We start from the raw sequence: 18,187 nt of genomic DNA, 5'->3' as shown, positions 1-18,187 counted from the left end.
AATGTGAACAGAGGAAAACAACTTGTCCTGAACATTGAATTGTTCTCCTGAATTTAGATAACTATATCTGTATGAAGTACAGTATATATGTTGGACGAAAGTACTTTTGTGTTTGTAGATGTATTTCAAATACATAGTCTATTATTTAGCCCTACGCAAAGACTTTTAATTGTTTTCTTGCCTGTCATTCATTGTGCTGAGACAACCCATTCTCTTTCTCTCATTGTCCTTTGGCTCCCAGAAAACTCCACTGCACAAGGAACTACATCCATATTCACCTGTTCATGTCCTTTATACTGAAAGCTTTTGCTGTGATTATGAAAGATGTAGTCTTGTATGAGGTGGAGGAACCTGACGACTGCCACTATGGATCTGTAAGTGTTTTTTAAATTGTAGTAATAACCAGCACAATAGTCCCTTCAGATATTTCTAAATCCAATTTTGCCATGTAAAAGCTAAATGTAGTTTCCAATGTTAATTTTATATTTCCATGGTCTACTATCTTTCTATGCTTTCATAGTTTAAAGGAATAGTTCACCCATAAATGAAAATTCTGTCATCATTAACTCATCTTGTTTCAAACTGCATGACTTTCTCTATTCTGAAGAATACAAAGGTGATATGTTAAAGAACATCCCTGATTTTCATACAATGGCAGTTGATAATGACTCACTTAAAAGCCTAAGGTAGTCCAAGTGCACCATATTCAAAGTCTTCTGAAGGTGTATAATAGATTTTAGAGAGAAACAAATTGTTTTTTTTCAGTGAATATGTTCCGCCATTTTCTTTGTGCGTTCATAAACGCAAGAGTGAAGCTCATTCACCATATCTCTGTGTTCACACGGCCGGTTTATACTTTTGCGTCGAACCTACGACATAGGCTCTGGGTAGAGGCCAATGCGTTGGTTTGCATTTATAGTTCTGCGTTGGTGTGTCTGCTTCGTTTTCTAAGTTCACAGCCAAAATGCTATTGTTTTGAGAGAAAATGCCTTAATTTCTGAAATAACTGTTCATTTCATAAAGAAGACAATGCAATTCATGGATTCAAAAGTATTTATTAAATTATGAAACCATTAAAAACTAGTTCATCAAAGTATGTTGTATTTAGGTACATATTATTTATTATACATGTTGCCTGCCATGATGAGAGAGAATAAATCAGGCATACACTGTATGCTTGCTTTTGAGTCGCTTAAATAATAATTAATAAATATTATGGCATACTTTGATGCTCCGTGCTGAATTTTTTTTATAAATAACTGCTTGCTTGATTAACACAAAAGGGGTGTCTCTGGTAACACAATGGACCAATCACAGCTGTTGTGGTCTACGTCGTAGGTTCAACACAGAAGTATAAATCGGCCTTAAGAGCATGCCATTGTGAACAAGCTTCTCCTGCATTCATGAACGCACAAAGGAGACATTTTCACTGTAAAGTAACTTACATTTCGGTTTGTTTCTCACCAAATCCTATCGTATGCCTGCAGAAGACTTAGAATATGACGCATAGACAACTTCTATGACACTTTGGGTGCTTTTTTAAGCTTTAAAGTGAGTCACTATCAACTGCAACTGTATGGAAATCAGCGATCGCAACATTCTTTGAAATATTTCCTTTTACGATCTTTCTAAAGAAAGAGAGTCAGATGGGTTTGGAATGACATGAGGGTGAGTAAATGATTACATAATTTTTGGGTGAACTATTCTTTTAATGTTAGTGTATCAGGTTATTGTAATTGACTGCTCTTCCTCACCAGAAATAAACAGCACAGCACAAACCCCAACATTAATACACTGTCAGCATTAAATTCGCTCTGAAGTATTGTTATAAGGTTTGCTCTTGAATGCTGGTTGTCAAAGTGCTCTTTATACTCATTTTGTGACGAGGCGTAGCTGTGTTTGAAAAATGTCCTTCAAGATCTTTGAAGAGTGCGCTAATGACCTCCTCTATCCGGATATGGACAACGCTGTATTTACCCAACATCATAGTCATGTTTGGTTTGTTTAGTTCCATTTGCGTAGTTATGAATAGCATATGCTGTGCTCGGATTTTCTGAATAATTGTGTAGCTGTGAAATGTCCTTAATAACAGTGAGTCTTTTTGGTAATTAGAAAAGTTTTCTGAAGGCCTCTGTGTGTGTTAGTGTGTGTATTAGTGTTTAGTTGTACTGTTCTCTTGTATTCTGTGTGTGTTTGTCCCTGTATAAACACTCTTCATCTGGGTCTGGCTGAGTGTTCTGAGCGGTCTATATGCAGCTGCTGGCCAACACAATAAATAACATCTGTCACAACAGGGTGCTCAAACATTCATGATGGTATGGTGTCCCCACTGTAAACACCGGTGCAAGGTCACATAGTACTGTAACATGTCTAACATTTGAACGGTCCATAGATTAATCAGTCTTAGTTTGATATTGTCATAAATTAAAATAGAGTCTGTATTTGTTGGGGATCATTTCTTTGAAATCATTCAAAGGCAGTGACACTATAAGGACTACTTGTAGAAAAATTAATGGAAGAAATGTATCTCTCAAAATGGCTGTTGTAGGATTGGCTTTTTTCATCATGTTTGTTTACTCTGTAAATGTAATAACCTGCAATTGTTACTTTAAGGAGCTACTTCTACTTGATCTAACCCTTGAAACCTAATGTATTCAGGTTGATTCAGTGATGTTAAATAATATTTGTGACTATTATAAACTATTTCATTTAGATGTTACCACATGAAGCAAATTTTTGGTTAAAATGTTTTCAGTGTAGAACATGTATGCACATTAAATGGACCAGCCTGAGAAATATGACATAATATGACTATAACATAAAAATGATATAGTTCCGACTAGGTTAGGGATCGATACCTTTTTCACACATCGATAATCGGAAGATTTTCCCGATGACTATCGCTATATATCAGGATTTGTTTTAGATATAAATAAGGCTGCTTGTTGCACAGTAGTCTTTGTCTTTAAAAAAAAATAAAAATATTAAACACAACTTTGGTAAAGTATGAGCGGCAGGGTAAATTAAAATGGTAAGCACACCGGACATGTCTGGTGAATGACATGGTGCGCTTTAAAATTCAAAATAATTATGTTTTATTACAGTATGCGCACCGCCACTGAAAGACGACGAGCTATGACTCTGGAGGCTGCAAATTCTGCAGTGCTACTTAACGCAACTCGTTTAGCTTTCCATTAAATTCGACCCAAATTATTATCAAAGGACAAAGATTATTTACTCCTGCCACCAATGTGTACACATTGTGTACATGTATCTTTCATATAGCCTATACAATGTATTTTCAGTTACAAGTATGTCTTTTTGTGGTTTGACAGCTTGAATGAAACTTATTAAGTGCTACACACAGATACATTTGATCAAAAACGTCATCATTTCTAATCGATAATTTGCCCAGTTACACCAGTTACATACACTTACCTGAAAACTCATTATCGTCACTTTGTTAATTTAGTACAAAAACCTTTGTAACTTTTGTGAGTATAGTGATCCACCACAACCTAGTTTGGACTGCAACTGTGCCTCTTCTACCGGCAACCAGCATTCAGTAAATGTTATATCTCCCCCTTGTGGTTTCCAAAACTATTACGCCATTGGAAAGCACACAAATTAGGCTTCTAATTTAAATGTTGGCTAATGTTAATATCGATGCCTCAAAAATATATCGATAAAATAACGTGACGATCAATAATCGATATATCGATATTTTATGACATCCCTAGTTCCGACTCTGAATTCTGATTGGATGAGCCGCATTCTAAGCCATTGTATAATGACTGTAAAAGCAAAAAGCCACCCTAACCCATGTCAAAATCACTGTAATGCAAAGCCTCTCATGGCTTATTTGAGTTAAAGGAGCAAATTTATTACACCATTAATGTCAGATTTTATTGCTTGTTTTAAATATATTATTGAAACTTTATCTTAAAAGTTTAGAGATTTCGGTCTGCTTTTTGGGTGTTACCAAGGACAGTGAGTGAACTGACTTGCCTTTATGGGACTTTGGTCAAAAGTTGTTGTGCCTGTGTGATTTCATTATCATTATGTTATTATTGGTTATTGCGATGTCATTATTCCAATAATTATGAAATGCTTCTACGTGATCATTATGCAGTGCAGGTGCGGTGTATACTATTATCAGCACACTAGAAATAATACAAGCGTCAAACATTAACAGAACAGCATACAGCAATTCTTTATATGTGTTTACACTTCATTTAATGCCTCTCTTTAGAAGTGTTACACAATGTTTTCTTGTGTCTAGCACATGCTACAAACTAGCACAGTAAACAGCAAAGGCATTCCCTTTGTTTAAATACACGGTAAACATGCAAGACCGCAGTTCCTGCTATAATATACACAAGTGCATAATATTTCTAAACAAAACTCTCTCTGCATTTCACAGGTGGGCTGCAAAGCTGCAGTGGTGTTCTTCCAGTATGGCGTCATGGCCAGTTTCTTCTGGTTACTGGTGGAGGGTCTTTATCTCCATGCCCTCCTGACTGTATCCTTCTTCTCTGAGAGGAAGTACTTTTGGTGGTACATTCTCATTGGCTGGGGTGAGTACGTGCTCGTAATTCTCAGTATCAGTGAAATAATGAGAAATTGCCCCTAGGTCTTGTAAATCTTCACAACATAAGAGCAACACCTGTCAAATGTGAAAGACAAATTGATCACTAAAGTCAATAGGACTTTGTGCATGTACACACTCTCTATTTGGTAATTAGCCTCTCCTTGATGTCATAACTGTACAGTACTACAGTAGTGTTGGCAAATGTTTCACATTTCTATACATTTAAAACAGGATCAGATCTATATTTAAGGCTCAATTAAGGTTTATAAGATTAATTGGCATTCCCACTTGTTTTGTTGAATTCCTAATTACCTTGTAGACCAATTAAAGAAGAAAATCTGTGTAAACATGCCTTCAAACAGATACTTAAAAATGTATCAAAACTGTATATATTTAAAAAAATTACAATATTGATTTTTTTAACCAAATGTTGTAAGTTAGTGTGTTTTCTGTGTGTGATAGGAGTTCCAGGTGTCTTCATAACAATCTGGAGCATCACAAAAGCTTATTTACATGATATTGGGTAAGTAAATACTACTTGTTCACAGAACAGCACTCCTCTGCTGAAATAAAAATTTCCTTTGCTTCTTCATTACATTTTTAGATACACATTCATGGGAGAGAGATACATCTTATCTGCTTCAACTTTCTGTAAAGTTACTTTAGTGTAACATTGAAAAGCATGTTAGTCGAGAAAAGGATGTGCTTGACTTTATGATTTTTTTTAGCTCAATTGAATTTCTGCCTCCTGCTCTTCTTCTTCCGATAGCTACAATACAGCTGACAGTGTAAATCCTTTCAACAAACTTCACTCAAGGCTGTTCCTTGTGGCGATAAATGACATACCTTAAAAGAAGTCAATATACTATATTCGGATAATTTTATTGATTGATTTATTGACTGACTGACTGACTGACTGATTAAGCCTGATCTCATGAAATTTACGTGACAATGGCTAAATTTTAGTAAACCAAAATGTCATGCTTCATTACACGTTTGGCTGCAGTTTCCCATTGAAATGTCCAGTGGGGGCACCAGAAACAAGTGAAATGATGTTGTAATTAGACAAGGTTTTTAAGGTGAATATTAGAGGGATGTTTTAATTAATAAAACGTACCTCCCTAACCTAAAATTTTAACCTAAACCTAACCAATCGTGTCTTTAAAAATAAATGAGAGATGAACAAAATAAACATCCTTACCCAACTCCTAAACCTAACCGACAGTGCTTTAAAAGCAAATTTGACATGGAAAACACATTTACTGAAGCAACCACATTATTTCATGTTACTTCTAAGGCATTTTCGCTTCACTTTCACTTTCGTGTCATGCGTCAAGGCTCGATATCCAAGTCCCAAGTCCAACACTCTAACAGGTGAGCTACAGCGCAAGCTAATTATGTTTGAATAAGTGTGTAAATGTAAGTGGGTCTGTAATACAAGCATTAATATGTGTCTTTTTTCGAATGATGCATCAGAGTAGGTGTTTTGATATCATAACATAGCAGGGTGTGAGTAATAGAGCTTAACATTATAGTTTTTTAAAGTCATAAACAGCTATAGTACACGTGATTTGTGTGAAGGTTAATAAAACGCAAAGTTGTTGTATAGCGCCTCTAGTGTTGATTTCACCAGGAAACTGCAGCAAGAAAGAAAACTTTTAACAGTTTTTCAGCCGATTGGTAGACCATAGTTTGGTTGTAGATAAAAAATGTTAAACCACTGTGAATCAGACCCAGATCTGATTTTCTAAGTTTCTGGCCCAGGATAATCAGATCCCCACCCTCAGTGCAATTTAGCAGGAAACCATCTTGTTGGTTGGTTTAGAGACAGTTTAGCAGAGACGGACCACTGGTATTAAAATTAATTGGAGAAATTGGAATAGCCAGCAGGTAAAGCAAAGGAAGTCTGACCTTAAAGGTAAAAGAGCCAATCACTTTTTAGATACAGATATCGCTTGTCAATCAACTCGAGAATGCGCATTAGCTGAATCAGCCTGAAAATAGCCTTTTTTAGCGTGATTGAGCTAAAGATGCACAGTTTATGATACCGTTGTTGTCAGATTTTACTGCTGATTTTTTATATGTTCTTTGATCGTAATCTTTCCCCATTCAAGTAGATAGTAGCTGCTCTTTTATGTCGCTTGTTTACATTGAAAATATCTGCCTCCAAAGATGGCCGCCAAGTGGACTGACTTACCTTGAAAGGGACTTTGGGTCTTTTGAACATGATAACATTGATGGGAAAGTAGAAGCTAAAAAGAATCCTCTCAATTTTAAATAAAACCCAAAATATTTCAACCAGTTGGTTGAGGACAATATTTTTTCCATTAATGGTCAAAATGGAAAAACAAATCTGCAAGAATTTTTCATTTATTATATCTTTGTTTTTTCTTCCTTGTAGTGACTGTTAAATGGGTATTGTTTTCTTTTGACAGATGCTGGGATTTTATTGATGATGATCTGTGGTGGATTATAAAAACCCCTACTTTGATAACAATACTGGTGAGTGACATTTTTGCTGAACTTCAATGAGAATTTCATCGTAATGTGCAGGGGTGTAAAGAGTACTGAAAAATAATACTCAAGTAAAAGTACTGATACTTCTTAAAAAATGTAGTTTGAGTAAAATTACCTGTCCTAAAAACTACTCAAGTAAGAGTAAAAGAGTAGCTCATTTAAAAGTACTCATGAGTATTGAGTACTGAGTTGTGAAAGCTATGCCCCTTTATAAAAAAAAACTCTATGCTGCAATTTAAAAATGTAGCACACATACCGTAATTTACATTCCCTTTAATGGCTGTTTGCCAGAAAGAATAAAAATATAGGTATATTATAGGCGTTTGTGATTGACAACTTTTAAAATACATCACTTATCTATGATACTGTACACACTACATGAATCTGATGGAAAAAATAAAAGGGCGACATGATTACAGAAATGAAAAGATGAAAAAGTTATTTTCAATACAATGATCCCCATTTTATATCGTAACGTATGAAACAATTACATTAAAATCAGTTTATGTGTAATGTCTAAATTTCCCTTAATGTCGACAGAGAGTTACTGTTGTGCATAAAACATGTTCAAAACAATGCAAGGAATGCAAAACAAAAAAGGGTCACTTGGCACGTCATGTGTTTTTGGTGATTCACATTCTTCATGCACATCGCCATCTACTGGGCAGGGAGAAGAATTTCTAGCAAAAATTGACTTAAATATTGATCTGTTTCTCACCCACACCTATCATATCTCTTCTGAAGACATGGATTAAACCACTGGAGTCATATGGATTACTTTTGTGCTGCCTTTATCTGCTTTTTGGAGTGTCAAAATTTTGGTATCCATTCACTTGTATTGTATGGACCTACAGAGCTGAAATATTCTTCTAAAAATCTTAATTTGTGTTCTGCTGAAGAAATAAAGTCATAGACATCTGGGATGGCATGAGGGTGAGTAAATGATGAGAGAATTTTCATTTTTGAGTGAACTATTTCTTTAAGTAGCACATGGGGGGCCACATTGTACTCCTTTTGAGATACAATGTTCCACATTGATTTAGTTCTTGTATCTTTTAAGCCCAGAAATAGTTGTGTTCTCATTCTAATGCATGATGCACAATTTTCTGAAGTTTGTGACTGGTGGAATTGAAGTATTGCTCTACAAAGGTTGATACTTTTTTTTATCAGGCATTAGAAAAAACATGAAAAAGGCTAAGCATAATTATAAATTATTTTATCATCTCTACTTTCCTGGTAATTTATTATACAAATTAACACACTCTACATCAGGGGTCAGTATTATTTAAAAAACTAACAATAATTTTAAAAAATATTGTTATTAAAAATGTCACTGTTTTATTCTATTACATTAATACTTTTAAAGCTACTCAAGTTATTCAGCCAAACGTAGTGAGTGGTTTTCTTGTTTCCTTGTTATTGTTTGATTAATAGCATTTTTATGACATAGCCTACTAGACAGTGCTCAATTCGGTTACATGTACACTTCAAGTCCAACATTTTGATACAAATATGCTTTTTGACCCACTGCTTACGTTAACTTTAGACCAAATTGACTGTGTTTACATTAATGCCTCACCAAGACAGGCATTGGCGGAATTATAAAGTGTATTTGACCATTTAGGCGAGTACCCGCTTAAGCGCACAAACATTAGCTGTCTGTCAATCAAACAGCACGCAGCTACAGACGTCAGGAAATAAAAAGTCAATCTTTTATATTTTATCTAGATCAACCAACCAGTGGTTGTCTTGCTATCGCAATCGATGTAATGAACACACCTGGTCTAGATGTAGAACATAGGCTAAGTATAGAAAAATACTCAAATTTTATCATCGATATCAAGGACATCTCTCTTTTCTTTTTTCAGATAAACATCAAGATTGTTTTATTGCCAAGCTCTATTGATAACATTGCCTTAATCTCACATCAGCCTAATAATCTCAGTGATAGAAAGCTAATTTACAGGCTACATTATAGACACACAGAATCTAGTAAGCAGAAATATGAAATTTACCTCGATATGTTTCTTCAAATTAGAGGCAGGATTAAAGCTGATTTAAAGCTGATTAAAGTTAAACTCACATGACACAATCATGCAATTGGCCTTTTTCACTGCGAAAAGCCCTTTCAGGTGCGGCCGTGATGTTCAGGTGTCGAAAATGTGTTTGAGGCATCCTCCACATCCATAACAGTTGGTGCCAAATCTACAGCTGCCGTTCCAGTTTTTTACGTGTGATTTGATTTGACGGGAGTCACGAGACTCTCCCTAGCCCATCATGTTGATAGATAAAAATAAAATCAGGACAGGGAAGTAGCGAACACAGACGGTGGAAAAATAGTGCATTAAAAGAACAGTTACAGCACTTAAAATGTACTCAAGTAAAAGTATACAATTTTTAAACTACTTAAAGTACAATTCCTGGGAAAAACTACTTAATTACAGTAACGTGAGTATTTGTAATTCGTTACTTTACACCCCAGGTAATGTGGCAGGTGGTGAATAAAGTAATTCAAATAGGACCCCATCTGTTTATGCTGTTTTTCTAGATGAACTTTATTCTCTTCATTTGTATCATCCGGATACTTCGGCAGAAAATCAGTTGTCGAGATATTGGGAGAAATGATTCACACCAGTACTCGTGAGTTTATTTTGAAGTTCATAAATGCAAAGATCTTACATGTACAGTATTAACTTTTGTTTTTCAACCTGTGCCCTTTCATTTGATTTGCAGGAGACTGGCAAAATCAACTCTACTTCTGATTCCTCTGTTTGGAATAAACTACATAATCTTTGCCTTTATGCCTCATCACATAGAGTCTAATGTGCGTCTGGTGTTTGACTTGATCCTGGGGTCCTTTCAGGTAGGCAGCAGGGGACTGAAAAACACACACAAACAGTTTTGCTTTGCCATAAGCAATGCTTATCTAGTCTTGATTCTCCAAATGGCAATAGAATACTAAAAATGGCCACAGTGACAGACTCACCGTGGGATCTGCCAGTTTGCCTTAACCCCAGACATACCCAGTGGTATTTATTCACTCTGTGTTTGTTATTCAGCCAGATGAAAATGTTGGATATGGATAGATAAAATGGGCTTGGATACTTTATGACTGACCATGCATCATTTCTACCAGAAAGACTCTGAATAAATGAGAATAATCATGATATGGGGATAGAATTGTTTCCTTTGGCATAAGCTGCGTCCTACGGTTCAGCGCTCAGATTCTTGCTCGAACCATCAGATCCTGCCAAAAGACGATGATGGCAGGGAAGAGGAACTTACCTCTACAGCAGGAGGGGACCTAAACTGGTGGCGAAGGGGTGGATGGTGGGTGAAACCAATTCGCATAATGAGTGATGAACGACAGCTGCAAGGCTTGTAAAGCAGATGCTTGATTATGATTGGATGAGATGCCTAAATTGAATAAATGGTTGTGACGAACAGTCAACTTTCGTTAAACCAACATAAACAAACATGCAACGCTGCCGCGTGTGTCTCGCTCTCTCGAACCGGCGTTTCCAGCTGTCCCTTATCTCACTGTCCCGCTGATCAGCTGATTCAGCGCCGGCCGTGTTCCATCACGGACCGGCTACTCCCTCCTCCTCGTCACATTGGTGTAATGCTATTACAAGTCTTCCTGACAGAACTACCGCTACACTTCCACTTATTCCAAGTCAAATTAGTTGAAATTTAAAGGTGTACTCTATAATTTTTTCCTCATTTAAAAAAGTGTTTATTCCTAAAGAAATAAATGTATGAAATCTTGAACACACATTTTGGACACTTTCACTCATAATCTTACATTAACTATGTGACTTTAATCTGCCCTGCAGCAGCTCATATTAATTGCCCTCTCTGTTTTCCTTCAGGGATTTTGTGTCGCTGTCCTGTACTGTTTTCTGAATGGAGAGGTAATATTATCAGCATGCAATATTTGTTTGTGGATTATTTTATGAAAAAAACACTTAAAATGGCCCCAAGCAGTATTTGGACACGTAAGTCACACATAAAAGTGTTGGAATGCCATTGCATTAGATAACAAAATATGTAAGCATCTGCAGACAAAAAGCTTTTTCAGTTCCCCTCAATTTCACATAGATGGCTCAGCAGTTGTTCATCACCAGTGTTGAGTAAATTACGCAAAAAAGTCATCTTTTACAGATTCCTAATTACATACTTCCCTAAATTTGTAATCGGATTAATTTGCTGATCAATTCATTGGAAAAGAAATCACATTACTAATTACTTTACTTTTAAGGTACTTTCTAAAACACTTTTCACAGTTTTAATTTTCCACTTAATGAATTCATAAAAATGTCTATATTATAATGTCCGTACAGCCCTTCAACTCACAAAAACGCACAGACGTACATACATGTATAAGCATAATTCATATTTTAAATGTATTCTGCATAAATAATATTATTTAGAAATATGTGTAATCCAGGTAATGATCCTAAAAGTAATTCACTTAATTCAAAGTCGCAAGAATTTAAGAATTTAAAATTTAATGCATGACACTACTTTTGAATTTACAAAGGTAATCAGATTAAAGTTACTAATTACTTTTGACAAGTTCTCTGACATTTGACAACCAAATACTTTTTGTCTTCATTTTAGAATACTAGACTCACTGAGTACTTTATTAGGAACACCTGTACACCTACTTATTCATGCGATTATCTAATCAGCCAGTCGTGTGGTAGCATGCAATGTGTAAAACCATGCAGATATGGGTCAGGAGCTTCAGTTAATGTTCACATTCACCATCAAAATGGGGGAAAAATATGATCTCAGTGAATTCATGCGTGGCATGATTGTTGGTGCCAGACGGGCTGGTTTGACTATTCTGTAACTGCTGATCTCCTGGGATTTTCAAGCATAATAGTCTTTAGAGTTTACTCAGAATGGTGCCAAAAACCAAAAGCATCCATTGAGCGGCAGTTCTGCGGACGAAAACGCCTTGTTGATGAGAGAGGTCAATGGAGAATGGCCAAACTGGTTTGAGCTGACAGAAAGGCTTCGGTAACTCAGATAACCACTCTGTACAAATGTAGTGAGCAGAATAGCATCTCAGAATGCACAACATGTCGAACCTTGAGGCGGATGAGTTTAAACAGCAGAAGACCACGTCAGGCACTTTTTCATATCTTCCAAATAAAGTGCTCAGTAAGTGTAGATCTCTTGTTTTATCATTCAAAACTTCTTTTTGTGAAAAGTTTTGCTTGTGTTATCTTTCTTTTAAATAAAAGCCACTTGCTTTGATAATTTGTTGTCTAATGCAATCACATTCAAACATTTTTAAGTGTATTCTACAGTAAGTGTCCAAATAAATTTTAGGACCCCTACATATAATTTGGGTGCTTTGTTGGAAGTCATTTTGGTATGTGTGCTCATCTGCTAAGAACATGTTGAAGTCACATTCCTCTATCTATTCTCTCCAGGTTCAGTCTGAGATAAAACGAAAATGGAGGCGGTGGCACATGCAGAGATTTCTTGGAGCTGACACCAAGTACCAGCAGCCCTCGATGGCAAGCAACGGTGTAAACTTCAGCTCCCAAATCACCACGATGACTAAATGCAGCCCCACCACACGCAGGGTGTCCACCTGCCAAGATGACTTCTCTACAGTCTGAGCGCTGAGTGATGCTCCATCTATGATAAGAGACAGAGACCAATAAATCTGTGCTCTACAAGCACTTGCACCACCATCAATCATCTCCAAGGATGCAGCTCAACTCTATCCAGTTGTAACTTTGCATCTCATTGCTCAGTAGCAATGTGTGGGAAACAGCACACAGCAGTGCTCATTGTTGTTAGTTTGGCACGAGACATACATGAACTATTCAATCATAATGATGTATCCTCATAGCCATCCCATCATACACATACATATGTGAAATGTACGTGTACTGATGTAGACACTACACTTCTGACGTTTGAATGTTTTTAAGAAAACTACTGACTCTGAACAGCAAGGGACACTGTCTTTAGTAAAAGGATGCAATTAAAGCTCATGTTCTTAAAGAGACAGTTCACCCAAAAATGAAAACTGTGCCATCTTTTACTCACCCTCATGTTGTTTCACACATGTATGAACTTTCCTTTCCTTCTTTGGTGGAACTCAAAAGATGTTAGGCTGTATGAGAAATGAAAGAGAATAGTGACTGATATAATCATTCTGTCGAACATATCCTTTTGTTAGTTTTTGGGTGAACTATCCCGTTAACCTCAAACTTACAGACCCATGAGACTGTTGGTGAATAATACTGTGGACAATTCTATGCATAGTGAGAGTGATTTACATTTGAATTATGATTTCCTTCCATAGGCACCCTCCTGTACACAACAAAACACGCATTAATCCTCAGTGTTGGTGTTCGGAGTCTATCTGTGGTAGCATACTGTTCTGTTATTCTGCTTTCCCCTGCCCTTATTATAATGCTCAAGATTTTATTTCTTAAAATTGTAATAACCTGTAGTAAACTGAATGGTGACCTTTTCGGTCTCTAGAGACCTAGTTGTATTTTTATCTCCTTCCTTATTCAAGGAAAAATTAATGTGACTGACTTAGACAATCTGACATTCTGCTAAAATCCTATTCTATATGGTTCCTTGATGTGTTATATGATTGTGATTTTTGGATCAATGTAATTGTATAGCTACTGTATATACAAAAATATGCATGGGTTGTGTAACTGTGCACTTGTTGCATATAAAGACAATAGTGTAAATTGTTTTCTTTTTTATAAGAATAGTCTTTGTAAAAAATGATTGTCTTTCAAAAATACTATGTGTAGCGTTTATCATAGCTGTTGTTGCTGGCATGTAAGTGGTCCTGCATGTTTGCATGCACAGTTCTTATACCTCAGTGTGAATATGTAGTCAAGAGGACATGTCTTTAAAAGTGTTGTTGCTATTTTATGAAAGTGTCTTGTAGATGTTGTCATAGCAAAAAAACAGAACATGTTTATTACATTAAATATGTTATGACACACTTCTCTGATTACCTGTGTCATATTTTCTCTTTCAAAGTATTTATACACTGAAAAAAGCGGGAACCTGCAATTAATACCTCAATGATCTATTTCTACTTGATCTAACCCATAAAATGACTAACCTTTTAAAATTTTTGACTTGAATAAAACCATTTAGATCTTACTATATAAAGTACATTTTGTTAGGTTACCTGACAAGTGCTGGGGAAGTTACTTAAAAAGTATTCCACTATAAATTACTCATTACTTCTCTAAAATTGTAATTAGATTACTGATTATTCATCGAAAAGCAGTCACGTTACTAATTACTTCTAAGTTTCTTTCTTACACACTTTTCACAGAAATTTTTTTTTTCTGCTCAACGAATTCAAAATAATGTCTATTTCCTACTTGTTCACTGTTGCACACAAGTCATTCACTCAGCATCACGTTTCTCTCTTACAATGATTTGTTAGGGGTGCATACCTTTCAGCTATCACAGAAATGCAAACAGACATACATATGAACATATTTCATGTTTTAATGTATTCTACATAAATAACTGTGGCAGCGGGGGCATGGTCAAGCATCTCTCCGCGCTTACACCTGAGCTAAATTAGAGTTATATAATATAATTTATAATATTATAATTATATATATATATTATAATTTAGCTCAGGTGTAAGCGCCCTTACCGCTTTCTCTCTCTCCGGAGAGATGCTTGACCATGCCCCCGCTGCCACAATAACATTAGTAGTATAATTTTTTGAAATGTGTAACCCAAATAGTTAACTGAACGTCAGTAACTGTAATCTGATTACTAGAATTTAAATATAATCCATTACATTACTTTTTATGTTGGCATGACAAAGCCAACATACTGATCTACTATTTAAGCTTCTTCTTCTTCTTCTGAGCCAAAATTTAAACAGTATCTCCTCCTAGAGCTTTCAAGCTACAAACACCAAACTCGCCACAGATTTTCAGACTGGTCTGACTCGGGTTGCTATCTCTTTTCTAACTGATCGGACTTCCGGTATTCCTGTATCAGACTTCCGAACAGGACTGATTTTAAATTGACCCTACCACTCATACTTTCTATCTATCACTCTCTTTTCTATCTTTCCATCACTCTTTTTATTCTTTCTTTCACTCTGTCACTTTAACACCCTAGCAACTGCATACAACCTAGCAACCATTTAGTGCACCCTAGCAACCAAAACCCATTGACTGCCATTCAAAATGGCTTAGATGGATATCTCCTGATCAGAATGTCTTACAGACATGAGAGTTGGTTGTTTGAATTGGGTGAGCAATCAGTCTTCAAGTATCATCATGGAAACTGCTTAGCCACGCCCTAGCAACCATTAGAGCACCCTAGAAACCAAACACCACTGACTTCCATTTAAAATCGCTTATATGGGTATCTCAGGATCAGAATGTCGTAGAGACTTCATTGTTGGCTTGCATGACTCAGAACAGCAAGCAGCCTTCTTGGTATCACACTGGCAACTGTCTAGCAACCACATGGGCTTACCCTAGCAACCAAGTAGCAAATCACATATCTCTGCACCAGAATATCATAGAGACTTCCGAGTTGACTTATTTCACTTACGATGGCAAGGAGCCTTGATAATTATCACTCTGGTAACTGCTTAGAACCCAGATGGGGTTATCCTAGCAGCCAAGTAACAAATCACATATCTCTGCACCAGAACATTGTAGAGATTTCCGGGTTGATTTATTTCACTCAGGATGGCAAGGAGCCTTGATAAGTATCACCCTGGTAACTGCTTAGCAACCAGATGGGGTTATCCTAACAACCAAGTAACAAATCACATATCTCTGCACCAGAACATCGTAGAGACTTCCGGGTTGACTTATTTCTCTCAGGATAGCAAGGAGCCATGTTAAGTATCACCTTGGTAACTGCCTAGCAACCAGATGGGGTTATCCTAGCAACCCAGTAACAAATAACATATCTCTGCACCAGAACAATGTAGAGACTTCCGGGTTGATTTATTTCACTCAGGATGGCAAGGAGCCTTGATAAGTATCACCCTAGTACATGCTTATCAACCAGATGGGGTTACCCTAGCAACCAAGTAACAAATCACATATCTCTGAACCAGAACATCATAGAGACTTCGGGTTGACTTATTTCACTCAGTATGGAAAGGAGGCTTGATAAGTATCACCTTGGTAACTGCCTAGCAACCAGATGAGGTTACCCTAGCTACCAAGTAACAAATCATATATCTCTGCACCAGAACATTGTAGAGACTTCCGGGTTGACTTATTTCACTCAGGATGGCAAGGAGCCTTGATAAGTATCACCCTGGTAACTGCTTAGCAACCAGATGGGGTTACCCTAGCAACCATGTAACAAATCACATATCTCTGCACCAGAACATCGAAAGATATTTCTGGTTTCATTCATTTGACTCAGGGTAGCAAGGAGCCCTTTCAGTATCACCTTGGTAACTGCTTAGCAACCAAATGGGGTTACCCTAGCAACCAATTTGCCATTCAGAAAAACAAGCAAGGGGTAGGGTTGCATTGGACTTCTTGCAGCTGGTTGTCTATCTGTATGATGTTCCTTGTGTCTGTCTGACTGAAACTTCCAACTCTTCAAACTATTTTAAACTTTCAGACATTGCTTTGTCAAGCCAATATAAAGTTTGTCTTCAAACTTTACTATCTAGTTATTACTTTGTAATCAAATTACACCCAACACTGTCTGATAAATGTGCTTCATTTAGTAACATCTAAATGAACTGGTTTGATTCAAGTCAAAAATATTTTTAACATATCTAAATAAACCTGGCAACATTAGGTTGCAACAAAATTAATTTTTAAAAATGTTCTCATCATTTACTTACCGTTATGCCATCCCAGATGTGTATGACTTTCCTTATTCTGCAGCACACAAACAAAGATTTTTAGCAGAATATCTCAGCTCTGTAGGTCCATTTAATAGAAGTGAATGGTGGCCAGAACTTTGATAGCCTAAAAATCACATAAAGGCAGCACAAAACTAATCTATAAATCTCAGTGGTTACATCCATATCTTCAGAAGCGATATGAAGGGTGTGAGAGAGAACCAGTTCAATATTTAAGCCCTTTTTTACTATCAATTTTCCTACAGCCCTGTAGGTGGCAATATTCACAAAGAATGTGAATCACCAAAAACAAAAGAAGAACGTGAAAGCGAAAGTGGAGATTCCTAGTAAAAAAGGACTTAAATATGTATCTGTTTCACACACTCACCTATAAAATTGCTTCTGAAAATATGGGTTTAACCACTGGAGTCTTATGGATTTATTTTATGCTGCCTCTATGTGATTTTTAGAGCTTGAAATGTCTGGTCACCATTCATTTAAATTGTTTGGACCTACAGAGCTGACATATTCTTCTAAAAATCTTTGTTTGTATTCTGCAGAAGAAAGAAAGTCATTCACATCTGGGATGGCATGAGAGTGAGTAAATGATGAAAGAATTTACATTTTGGGGTGAACTATCCCTGTAAGGGTCAGATCAAGTAGAAACAGCTTAAGGTAACAATTACAGGTTATCACTTTTGGTGATAACCTGGTGGGAGGAAACCTTGAATAGTTCTTGTATCATTATCAACATGCCAATAAGCACTTCCATTTACAATGACAACAGAATTTTTCAAAATGAAGGATTTGTTTTATTAATTTGTTGCTGGTAGGTATTTATATACAAAGCACTTAAAACAGACACAATGTACTGTATGAATTCTATCATTAAGTCAACAAAATAGCAACCATTTTGTTTTCTAATACTGTGGATAAATGTTTAAAAAAAACAATGTAAATCATGCATCACTGTTATGACATTCAAATCTTGTGCAAGAGTGATGAAGGGAGAGAAACAGGACTGTAACTGAAAGACAAAGTGGAAAGTGTGGGTAAGAGACGTATATCATCTTTTTGACCTCCCTCTGACAAAATCCCAAATTATTCTTGTAACTCTCTCTCTTAGCCTATCTCTCCTTATACCTATTTAGAATCATGAAAACCAGTGAGTGCATTAATTATCCCACCAGACAGATTACCCAAACTCAGCATGGTCA

At 36.3% G+C, this 18,187-nt stretch overlaps 1 protein-coding gene across 1 annotated transcript in view; it reads left to right on the top strand.

The window, feature by feature from the left end:
- LOC127441931 (vasoactive intestinal polypeptide receptor-like) overlaps positions 1-14,099 on the top strand; it is a 42,192-nt gene extending 28,093 nt beyond the window's left edge. The window contains exons 7-14 of the mRNA XM_051699513.1: positions 242-374; positions 4,424-4,577; positions 5,054-5,114; positions 7,027-7,093; positions 9,657-9,748; positions 9,842-9,971; positions 10,981-11,022; positions 12,556-14,099. Coding sequence (XP_051555473.1) covers positions 242-374; positions 4,424-4,577; positions 5,054-5,114; positions 7,027-7,093; positions 9,657-9,748; positions 9,842-9,971; positions 10,981-11,022; positions 12,556-12,747 — 871 coding nt within the window. The 3' untranslated portion in view covers positions 12,748-14,099. The remainder of the gene's footprint in view (positions 1-241; positions 375-4,423; positions 4,578-5,053; positions 5,115-7,026; positions 7,094-9,656; positions 9,749-9,841; positions 9,972-10,980; positions 11,023-12,555) is intronic.
- Positions 14,100-18,187: the final 4,088 nt, after the last annotated feature.

This window comes from Myxocyprinus asiaticus, chromosome 6, assembly GCF_019703515.2.
Source record: "Myxocyprinus asiaticus isolate MX2 ecotype Aquarium Trade chromosome 6, UBuf_Myxa_2, whole genome shotgun sequence".
Lineage (NCBI taxonomy): Eukaryota > Metazoa > Chordata > Actinopteri > Cypriniformes > Catostomidae > Myxocyprinus > Myxocyprinus asiaticus.
The sequence above is the reverse complement of the archived record's forward strand: the minus strand, read 5'-3'. Positions and strand labels throughout refer to the sequence as shown.